General features: G+C 34.2%; 1 protein-coding gene across 4 annotated transcripts in view; it reads left to right on the plus strand.

Moving 5' to 3' along the window:
* The first annotated feature begins 5215 nt into the window (after positions 1-5215).
* Positions 5216-12141, plus strand: part of LOC127848007 (dynein axonemal assembly factor 11-like) — a 234516-nt gene continuing 227590 nt past the window's right edge. For all 4 annotated transcript variants that reach the window (XM_052380280.1, XM_052380282.1, XM_052380283.1 and 1 more), the window contains exons 1-2: positions 5216-5352; positions 10616-10709. In XM_052380280.1, coding sequence (XP_052236240.1) covers positions 5343-5352; positions 10616-10709 — 104 coding nt within the window. In that variant the 5' untranslated portion in view covers positions 5216-5342. The remainder of the gene's footprint in view (positions 5353-10615; positions 10710-12141) is intronic.

The raw sequence follows: 12141 nt of genomic DNA on the forward strand, positions 1-12141 counted from the left end.
GGAATTTTTACACCCATTATTGCTGCTTCTTCCTGTATTTGCGCGATGATTATCTGAGATATTAACTCTATGATTCTACATTCTCAAATCTTTTCTATAAAGAAGGAATGTAGTTGACAATTGTTAATAGTTTTATTTGATCGTTCGTCAAAAAGTTGTAATTCTGTTACTCTTGTATCTTCAATGCAATTGAGTAATTAAATAGTAATTAAATTGAATGCGTTTTAATTCCCTTTTATTATTGTTTAATTTGAGTTACAATGCTATGACGTTAAATTTTATTTACACTTGAATGTATTATGAATATTGCTGGGCCAAGTGTGAGGTTGAGCGCTCTATAACCAGGTTTAAACCCCCAATGCTTTGCATTGACCGTTCCAAGGCGGTGACCCCAGCTTTATTCATATTTTGTGTTTATGTTGGTTTGTATTGTGCTGTTTTGTACTGTTTGGGCAATCGGTCACTTGCCTTAAATAAAGGACCAACTAATTGTTTTTAATGAAAATTCAATACTGCTCCAGCAGCTGGAGTTTCACTTCTTTATATTGCAAGTATGTTTTCTACGAATATTCTTTGAGTACATGGTGTGTTATTTGTATTGGTTAAAGATTTAATATGCATGGGTATGTTTTGTAGTAATGTGTAGTAAATCAGGAAAATACTTGAAGGTATTCTGTATATGTAAAAATAATAGAAGTCCTTAATTCTATAGTCGTATAACTGGTCGACATATATAATGTTATAGAAAAACGTGTTATTGTTTGAAGTTATGTCTTTATTGTTCCATAAAATACTGTTGGTTTGGGTTTATATATTATGAGTAACATTACTCCATGCGGATAGAACATTAGATAGAAACATGTTTTCGTTAGCTACTTTATGTAAAATATTTTTGCTGATGTTACATTCAAAAAGTTAGGAATCACCATATTATTTTAGAATTTTCTGGTAGAATAGTTAACGTGGGATCCTCCTGCTATGTATGTATGAATCCATGTATATGTGTGTAATACTTTATGTGAATAAAAGTTGAGAGTACTTTAATAAATTTTTAAGTCTTAACAAAAACCTTGTATTTCTTGCAGGATAATGCTATTAAGCTCTTAAACCCTTTGATATTACTCTGTTCCAGCAAGAAGAAATAGATAAAACATTTAAAAAAAATGAAATTGAAAGTACATGTACAAGAATCTTTTGTCTGATGTTCAATTTGAACACACAGTATTTCATGTTTGCAGCCTACATATTATTTCTAACATCACCTGAATTTCCATTAATGCGTTGTCCAAAATTTTACAGGCTCTGTGTACCCATATTGAATACAATGCTACCAGTTTGTAGCCCATATTTAGTACAATGCTGCCCGTATGTAGCCCATATTGAGTAAAAGGGCTACCCGTATGTAGCCCATATTGAGTAAAAGGGATGCCCATGTTGGACCTATATGGGTCCCATGTGGGCACCTATATGGGCCCCATGTGGGCTGCCTACATGGGACCCAGATGGGTAGTGCAACCGGGCTCCATATGGGTCCCATCCTGGCTGCCCCATATACTTTCATGGGGCAGCCCAGATGGGACCCATGTGGAGCCCGGTTGCACTTCCCATCTGGGTCCCATGTTGGCAGCCCACATGGGGCCCATATAGGTGCCCACATGGGACCCATATGGGTCCCATATAGATTGTTTGCTGGGTAAGTACTTTTTCAATAATCGCAAGATACACATTCGGACGTACAGACGAACATATGGACAGTAAGACGCACATCAAGTATAGTTTGACGCATTCTCATAGTTGACAACTTGCGTTTGTTCTTTTTATTTTCATTTAAAATCTTTTTCAGTTAATTTGTATTAATATATATATACATTCTAATCATAATGTGTGCCTATATGTTTTCTAGGTTAGACCTATATGTGTATTTAATAGGAACAGCATACGTCTTTTGATAACAAAATCAAACTAGCATTTGGATGGTTTCAATAGCTTACGCAACACAAGACACGAGAAAAGTGATACACCTTTCTTTTCAAACATTACGTTCGTCTTTAATAATTGAAATAAAAAAGACAAGTAACAAGAGACTTAAAATGCTACAAACCAAAATTTAGAACACTTAGTTCGTTATTAATCATTTAACTATGATAATATGTTTGTGTTTTTCTTTTTTATAGCAATGTAAAATTGGCCCCTCTTGCCCGATACGTATTCCGTGAAAGGTTTTAATATAACACATTCATTGCATGAAGTCATAATGAAAGCTTAATTTGTGTTATTATTTATTTGTAAAGAAGATGCATTATTTTTTACCTTTTATTTGATTAAATATGACACTTAACTTGAGCCCACCCACCTCATGTCTAAAGGTCTTGAAATAAGATATTGAAGTTTAAATTAAAACTTAGCAACCGTTCACGATTAATTCGATGAATACAATATTTATATTCAGGGGCGTCAGAAATTTTGCGGCGGTGGGGCGGAGACAATCCACATCAAGATTGTTTTTCATTCCAACTAGTATTATATTGCATTCTGCAATTGTTCAAGGTCATATGGATGAAAAGATTTAACTAAACGATCGTAACATAACACGTTTGTTTTGAACGGATTATGCCATTCAAACGGGCACCAAAGGGGCAACTTTTTTTTAAGATCTTTATTTGACTAAAATAATATTTGACTCTAATAACAGATACAAATCGCTATATGTAATCAGTAAATAGTATATAAATTCTGCGATAAATTATTATATTTTTCGTGCTTTTCGTTTGGCCCTTTATATTTTTATATTTTGAGACCATTATTTGAGTATATCCATTTGTTGGACGGGGATGTTTATCGAACACGATAACGCAGTTAATTAAGGCGATGTCGTCTGTCACTTCCTCTTTTTGCTCCTTAATCATGCCTTAGATGCCATCTAGCTTATTTGTTTCTATAAAAATTCTCAATTTTATGATATATCATTTATTTGCCTAAATGTGTACGTTTTATTACAAAGCTTAAGTCTATTCTACAGAATATGTAACCATGAAAGGACATTTGCATAAGTAAAATCCGTACACATAAACCTGCGAAATATATTTCAAGCTTAACCAGATACAGTTTAGATCTTTACAGCAGATTGTTTGAATACCGGGCCAATGTATGTCAACTGCAAACCAATTATGGTAATATTGAAATAATCGTACATATATATAAGCAATGTCTTAGAATGAGATCTTCTTCTTCTTGGCGTTCGCGCTACACAATCATGCCAGTTTCTGCAATGAATGTTGTAGTCCGTCTTAGATCTTCCAGACTTCCATATAGTTTTCTGTTGAGGGTTGTGTCTTCGGACCACTTCGCAGCTCGCTCCTGATCGTGTCTTTTGCATCTTTGAAGAACATGTTCAGCAGTTTGTTCCTCTTCTCCACATGGACAGAGTGGTGAGGGTACCAGCTTGTATTTTCTGTACAAGTGGGCATTCAGTCTGTTGTGTCCTGAGCGTAGTCGAACCATCACTACTTGTTCTGCTCTGTTAAGCAGGTGATAAGCATCTTGCTCTTGCTGGGGCCTGGTGTTTGCCTTTATGATGGTGACTTTCTCTCTGTTTGTAACCTGGGTATTTGGTTGCTCTGTTTTTGCTCCCTGTTTGGCTAGTTGGTCAGCCTCCTCGTTTCCTGACACTCAACAGTGGGCAGGTATCCACTGTAGTGCTATGTTGAGGTTATTGCTGAGGTGTTGTTTAACAGAGCTTCAAGGACTGATCTTGCATCTGTGAGGAATACTACTGAGGTGGTGTCTTCAGGTGAGTTCTCAACTTTAAGAGATGGGGGCCCAGATAAAAGCAATAAATCATGATATGACCTTGAATAATCATCATAAATGAAACGTAATGCTCTTTCCTGCAATTTTTCACTTTTCTTGGTATTAGTTTCCCCTGTAAAATGCCATGTTAATGGACAATAATTTAGATTTGACATAATAAAAGAATAGTACATAGTAGGCATTCCAAGTTTGTTTATATTCCTACCTATACTTTTCATGACATTTAATTGCCTAGCAGCTTTCTTGCATATATTTGCTATATGGGTATTTAAATTTAGCATAAAATCAAAGGTTACGCCAAGCGAAAAAATATTTGCGTGTAGACGAAATCATTTTCCACGCGTCTAAAAATGAGTTGAACCTAGTGGTTATCTCTATTCGTTCTCAAGTTATATTACATCAGCTTGACACAGACCACGCTTAATAGTTAAAACTATTAAATTTATGATCATACTTTTTGTGCTTGCTTGTTTAATGTCTCATGCATACTGTGATATATGCTTTTTCTTTCATGTAAGAAAAATAATTATTAAACATATATCAATATTATTATTACTATTAAGTAAAATTTACTTTCATCATAATTTTATGTTTTGCATGCACACTGTGATATATGTCTGTTTTATTTAATATGTAAGTTGCTAAAATCGGCTCTTGGCTGCTTGCTAGTTTTATGCATTCTATACATAGATGGTGACGTCACTACGTTATTGTCAGTAAAGACCGGTGTGACACAATGAGTTTTATGAGTTATGCTTTTTGTGCTTGCTTGTTTTTAAGCTTCATGCACACTTAGATTGTACTTTTTTCATGTAAGGAAACTGAGTAATGTAAGTTAGACCACTATCAAGTAAAATACACTTTCAACATATTTTTTTAATGTGTTAAATATATGGTAGAATAATATTTTAACTTTATTACTTAAATTAGTAATTATGTTTTTCAATCCATATATATCACTTTCTTTTATTAAAACACTCATGGCTTTTTTTTAAAAAACTACATAATAATAATCTCTTCATCACTTTTATTTAGCATGTTAGTTTTTTTTACTTATGTGTGCGAGCTCCTTGTTTTTTTACTAGAATATGTAGTATCTTATATGTGTATATAGATCTTTTATTTATATATAGCTATTAATTATTAGCATGTGGATTTTTACTAACACCGAATATGATTTGTATTTATATATGCCTTGTACAGAACCATAATGTCTTTGAATGTGTCGGTAAATAGCTATGCATAGCTAATGTTGAAATGCTACTACTGTAAACCGACTTTAAATAAAAGTTTGTATCTTGTATCTTGTAAAACAAATGTCACAAACTTGTTATGAGTTCGAGTCAATCGATCGAACGAGTTGGCAAGTAACAAATATAATTATAATAGTAACGTGTAGCCTTTAATGTTAGTAACGTGTAGCCTTTAATGGAAACTCTTCATTGGAAACCAAAATCGGTGGATGTAAACAAATATACATGTTTTGATGTGTTTTCATGTTATCGAATATTCTGGTGTTTTGATATATTAAAATGGTCCGAAGTAAGTTAAATTATGTGACATGCGCACAGAAAAACTAAGATCACATCTTACCTCATCAATTTAATTGATCAAAAGATTAATTTCATTTTGACGATTTTACAAGTTGATTGTTGTTTAACATGTTTAAATTACAGGCAAAATCAGAAGCCTGAGAAGGGACCTTTTACAATGTATGCGTTCCCTTCGAGCAAAAACTGAAGAGATGAAGCATGTTTTCAGCAAAACAACAACAAACTCTAATTTTCAAATGTTAGTTGAAACGCTGAACATTTTCCCAATACAGAGGGACCCGGCCCAATTCTCAAAATGGTGAAAAAACACTGATTACCTTATTTAAGTATTTGTAACCTGCTTCCCTTCATAAATACTGTTTACAACCCAAACATCTTTTTACAAGACATATTTTTATTTAGATTCTCTGTTGTTCTATTAAAGCACAAGTTAAACATAATCACTGTTTAATAAATATTTTAAATACTTAATTGAATAAATTGAATAAAATGATCTAAACTTATTTGACAAGTCCTAATATAAAGAATTAAACTTTCTAAGGATTAAAAACAATTTACTATTTAGAAGGGAGGGGATGGCTCCGTTCTCGACTTAGGTAAAAGTTACCTTGAGTGTCTCTTGATCTCGGCGATCAATTGCAAAAATTAAAAGCCTTATACACCCTTTTAGTAGAGACAAGCATGAGAATCTCATGCACAAAAAAGCGGCAACTGCCTTATGTTAAAAGGACCCATACAAAAGTAATCTATACATTGAATAAATATTTAAATAATCCAGTATAGACTAAAACGGTTTATAGCTTATAGTAAAGTTTAACTCTAGTTAAGTTGTGAAAACAGCCCTCCTGTGTATTAAATAAAATGCACAAGTGATTCAACATGTACACAGGCTTAGATAACCTTAATTTAATAATTTGAAACAATTGCAGAATAAGATCTATAATGTATAACAATAGTAGACTGATAATAGAATGTTAATCTAAATAGTAAAGACTAGATTTAATACTAAATTATATAAGACACAGGGGTGTAAAACTTTGCTAAAAGCCACTCGCCCTGCAGGGCCATCAGCTTGAAAAAGGAGGAAGCCCATACTAATTTTGTGGTTGCCCTGCATTTTTCACAGCAAATATGTATAATGAATATTGTATTTAAAACAAATTACAATACAATTGGTTACTTGACAAGCTATTCTATCTATCTATCTATACTGCCAACTGCTCTTTCGAGCATTATAGGCAGAGGGACATTATCGAGTCCGTTTCCTGGGAAGAACCAGTACTAGGTGTCTATGGAGGAGATAATGAGAACGCTCCCCGAGTGGGATTCGAACCCACAAACTCCCAATCGCTAGGCGGGCACCTCTTCCACTACACCACCGCAATTCAAATTATGATTCTAATCATGTCTGTAAACATTAACCATGTGTTGACTAGTGTAAATAAACAATATGGCCAAAAATAACCAAGTGTTTTACCTTTTATTCACCGATTGTCCTATAATCATTCATGCATGGTGTCAGAAACATTTGGTGACACAATCAATTAAATTCGGCAAGTCAAAATTGTCACTTTTCAATAAAACTATCCAGTTTGAAACGTATTACTGACGTTTTCTTTATGACTCCTCGTAATTTCTTTGTTCTAGCATTCGTTTGTTTATTTGGTCAGATTTTGGTATATCTTTATTATCCTAACAACTATTCACTCCTAAAAAGTTACGAATGTCAATTTGTTTCAAAGACGACATAATGCGGGAATATAAACGGTGTCCCGATAAACATTACCCTACGCGCACTGCAGACTGATTAAAGTTCCAGCATAAAGGTCAGTTTTTCTATCGTTATTAAACGACCCCACTGTCTATTAACTTGACAACCAGACTAGCACCTGTTACCTAATCAAAGCACTGGCTGATCTAGTTATGCGGTCGCCCGGTCGGGCGAGTATTTTGGAGATTCCATTCGCCCGAGGCTAAAAATAGTCGCCAATGCGAGCGGGCGACCGCTATTTTACACCCCTGAGACTGTAATGTAAAAATCATTCCTGCTACATATTCATGCCATGGCAATAAAAACAAATAAGAGAAAACTCAAATTTGTACACAATTTAAATTAATCTCAAAATACATGTATTCATCCTTTATTAAACCCGTCCCATTCAGATACACATTTGTAGTCCCTTACAAAATTGAATTAAATGTTAGACCTTTTTTTGACTTTTCTTTCGGGTGTGAGACAATTCACCCCCAAGACAATTCAACCCCTGGACAATTCACCGCAAGAATTTGATTTCCTTTGACAATTCACCCCCAAGACAATTCATCCCCAGGACAATTCACCCCCATATTTTTATATGAGATTTTATTGTCATTTGTTTTTATCGTATTTGAAAATAAGTTGTGAGTAGATGTTTTGGGGTTATAATTTTGACTTTGCAGCACAATTTTGACATGAAAATAATAAATAATATATGCATAATAACATTGTGATTTTTGTCAACCGTAAATCTAGATTCAAAAACGGTGTGATATTTGCAAAAGTTAAAGTTATACTCGCTGGGCTGCTCAAATCTAAAGAAAAAACTTAATATATATTTATATATCTGAAAACTACAAAACGTAGGCTTTCTAATGATATATAATTTGTCAAAATCGGCCAAGAAATGAAAATATTATTAAAAAAAGACGTTACAGTGGGTACATCAAAATGTATAACCTCCGCGCTTCGATGTACAATTATCGATAGCTACCGGTCACTTGACTAAGTTACGACAAGGTTAAATGCGCGGGGGTAAAACATAAAATGTTTATTTTTTGTGTTTAACGCGCTATAAATCCATTATTAACAACGGAAATATACTAAAAGTTATATTTTTTTGAAAGAAGAATTAATAAGCAACAAGATAACGTTTAAACCAATAAAATCGGATGATTAGTTTTTGCATAAAATTGAATTTACTACAGTAAGGGTCAAATACTCGATTCCACTCCTGTCAATATACACTCCATGTCAATATACGCTCCGTGGTTCAACGTAGGAAAAATTTCTAATTGAATTCAAAAGTTATCATTTGTTGTTGTTTTTACATAACATAATATAACAACATTCGTTAAATTATAAAATACTGTTTGTCAGAGAAAGTATTCCCATGGAAAAAGAAAATTGGGTATACTTTGTAAAAAACAATACAATGTAATGATATCAAACATTATTACTTGGCTTAATTTTCAACAAGAAATGGCGCTGCAGATGCCGACGCGTATCCCCACGCCGCATGTTTTACCCAGGGGCGCCCCAGGGTTGGTAATGGGGCCATGCATAGTTGAGATTGACCATATTGTCATAAGAGAAGTTCAGTATCAATTAGAAGTAAATCGGTGTAAAAATGAAGAAGTTATAGTAAAAGGCAATTTTAGGTGGGTGTGGCCTATGTGGGCGGGGCACCGCAGGGTTGGTAATGGGGCCATGCATAGTTGAGATTGACCGTATTGTAATTAGAAAGGTTCAGTATCAATTTGAAGTGAATCTGTGTAGAAATTAAGAAATTATAGTAAAAGGCAATTTTGGGTGGGTGTGGGCTATTTGGGCGGGGCGCACCATGGTTGGTAATGGGGCCATGCATAGCTGACATTTACCGTATTGTCAAAAGATAGGTTCAGTATCAATTTGAAGTGAATCGGTGTAGAAATTAAGAAATTATAGTAAAAGGCAATTTTGGGTGGGTGTGGTCTATGTGGGCGGGGCGCACCATGGTTGGTAATGGGGCCATGCATAGTTGAGATTGACGGTATTGTCATAAGAGAGGTTCAGTATCAATTTGAAGTGAATCGGTGTAGAAATTAAGAAATTATAGTAAAAGGCAATTTTGGGTGGGTGTGGTCTATGTGGGCTGGACGCCCAGGTTTGGTAATGGGGCCATGCATAGTTGAGTTTGACCGTATTGTCATAAGAGAGGTTCACTATAAATTTGAAGTGAATCAGTCTAGAAATGAAGAAGTTAATGTAAAATAACCTAAAAAATGAGTGAAAATTTCTGACCCGGCCCCACCCCAACCCCCATAACTTTTGACCCAGGAGTCAGATCAAAATTCAAAATAGTGCAGGGTCGCACATATGCTCATAGCTACCATGTGTGTAAGTTTCAAGGGTGTAGTGCTAATAGTGTAGGAGGAGATAGTGGCCAGGACGGACAGACAGACAGACGGCGGAGATAACCACAATATCCCCACGTTTTCAAAAATTATCCCCATTTGTTATGTTTTTTACCAATCTGCTGTTTAAGTATGTAATAAAAATCCATTGGCTTTTAAGGAAATTTTCTGAATCATGATAACACATTTTTGTCTATTAAGTGTGGATTGAAAGAGCATTATGAGCAAAAGCTATATCAATCAAATGTGCAATTCAATACCTCTGAAACATTGTTTAAGTTAAATATGTTTACTATCTCAGCCATTTCTCATGAAATTATCCTCATCTTTTGTTGATCCTCCAATTGGCAAGTATAACCCTTTCAGTGCGGGAACCGAATTTTGAACGCCTTTGCAAACAGTTTGGATCCAGATGAGACGCCACAGAACGTGGCGTCTCATCAGGATCCAAACTGTTTGCTATTCTGATAATATTTTTTGAAAAAAATCGAAGAAAATGCTAATTTTAGAAATTCAGCAGACAACATTTTAGCAGACGACAAATTTCCCAGCATGCAAAGGGTTAATCTGATTTACTGTACATATGGGTTTGCAGCTTCATTTCCTGAACATGTTACACAACAATTTCATACAGTTTTATGTTTTGTAAAATAGGTAATTAGTATAGATTTCTTTTTAAATGGTCTACAGTATAAGTTGTTTATGTTTCTAATCCAGTCATAAAAAGTCCCAAATAATTTAATTTTCCAATGTAAATACAGTGATTTTATTTGTTGCATATGAAGATGTCGAAACAATATTTTCTGTAAATTATGAGAAAGTATCATTTTCTTACTTTACAAACATGCACACAAAAACAATACCAAAACAAATGATATAATTTGACTGTACTGTTTCCATGTTTTTGTCAACAAGTAACCAATGTTTAGGGGATAACTTCGCAGTCTCATGATGAACCTACAAATCTGCAAACCAAGAAACAGTAGCAGTTTTTTATATTATAATGAAACTTAAATGTTCAACAATTGTTACCTTGAGGCCAAATCATTAGAATGACCACACAAATTAACATGTAAAATGTAACATTTTTTTACTTTCAGTAACTGAAGATCTAGTACGGAGAAAGTCTGAACACAATGAACGAGAGATATTTTCACTAGAAGAATTATCATTGCACCAAGAGAATATTGAAAGGTATTATACTTAGTATTAAGCAGTCTTAACATGGATTGTATGAAAACATACATTGGCCAAACATACCAAGTTAGGCCAAAAATACGATGTTCATTACCAATGAAATAGCCGAAACAAAAAGGTTAGGTATTAAGGTATGTGTTAAATACAGGTTTTTCTCTTATATAATATTGTTAAATGACCAAAATTTTTCCAATTTAATTTAGCGGATAGGCTCAAATGTTAGGTATTAAGGTATGTGTTAAATACAGGTTTTTCTATATATAATATTGTTAAATGACCAAAATTTTTCCAATTTGATTTAGCGGATAGGCTCAAATGTAGCAAAACAATCTTAAATAGGTCAGTCAGGTAAGTAGGAACAAATTACTTTTAAGCCTGGTAGTGAAAACATAAAGAGGTTAGACAGTACAGTAATTACTCTAAGTTTTCCAACACTACATTTTTTTTTCCTAATTTTCAGGCCCTTTATTCTACAAAGCTATTTAACCAGAATTCTACCTGGTTGGGCACTTTAATTAATACTGTGTTTTTATCAACCTTATTAAGTTCATAAAAGCCTGCAGACCAATGCCTTAAGTCAGTGGACTATTATAGTTGAGCTATTGGGTAAATACATGTAGCTATGTATGCGGTTAATATCAATTGCTTAAACTAACAGCTTTAAGTGAAACATACATACAAATTCATGTGTTCTTAAAGGCGTGTTATTTTATGTGCTATTATTCATTGAAACAATTTACGCTATGCAGATTTCATATCTCTATCCAATAGTCAATACAATATTTTTGGAGTGTCTCGAAATTTTTAAACACCTGTATTTTTTGTCGCTTCATTTTCAGAAACATGATTTTTTATGTCCCCCTTCGAAGAACAGGGGGTATATTGCTTTGCTGGTTGTTGGTCCGTCGGTCAGTCAGTCTGTCTGTCTGTCGCTAGGTCGGTCTGTCAGTAGATAATTTCTTTTCAGGTCAATAACTCATCAACGAATTGACAGATTGGCTTGATACTAAACATGTGCAATGGCTTTGGACAGTAGATGACCCCTATTGAAATTGCGATCACTGGGTCAAGGTCACTGTCACAATAAGTGTGAAAAATGTTTCCAATCAATAACTCGTCAACAAATTTACCGATTGGCTTGATACTTCCCATGTGCATTAGCCTTGGACTGTAGATGACCCCTTTTAAAATTGGGGTCACTAGGTCAAAGGTAAAGGTCACTGTGACATTAAGTGTTAAATTGGTTTCCGTTTAATATGTCATCAAAGGATTGAGTGATGGGTGTCAACACCCTGTTTGCGGGGGGCATCTGTGTCCGACTTCGGAGCTCTTGTTTTAATAGTTTTTGTATCTTAATTTTTGGGAACAATTTTATTTGTTATCTTTATGTGTTAGAAAACTTATGAGTAATTACGGTATTTTTGGCTTA

Source organism: Dreissena polymorpha, chromosome 10 (assembly GCF_020536995.1).
Source record: "Dreissena polymorpha isolate Duluth1 chromosome 10, UMN_Dpol_1.0, whole genome shotgun sequence".
NCBI classification, from domain to species: Eukaryota; Metazoa; Mollusca; class Bivalvia; order Myida; family Dreissenidae; genus Dreissena; species Dreissena polymorpha.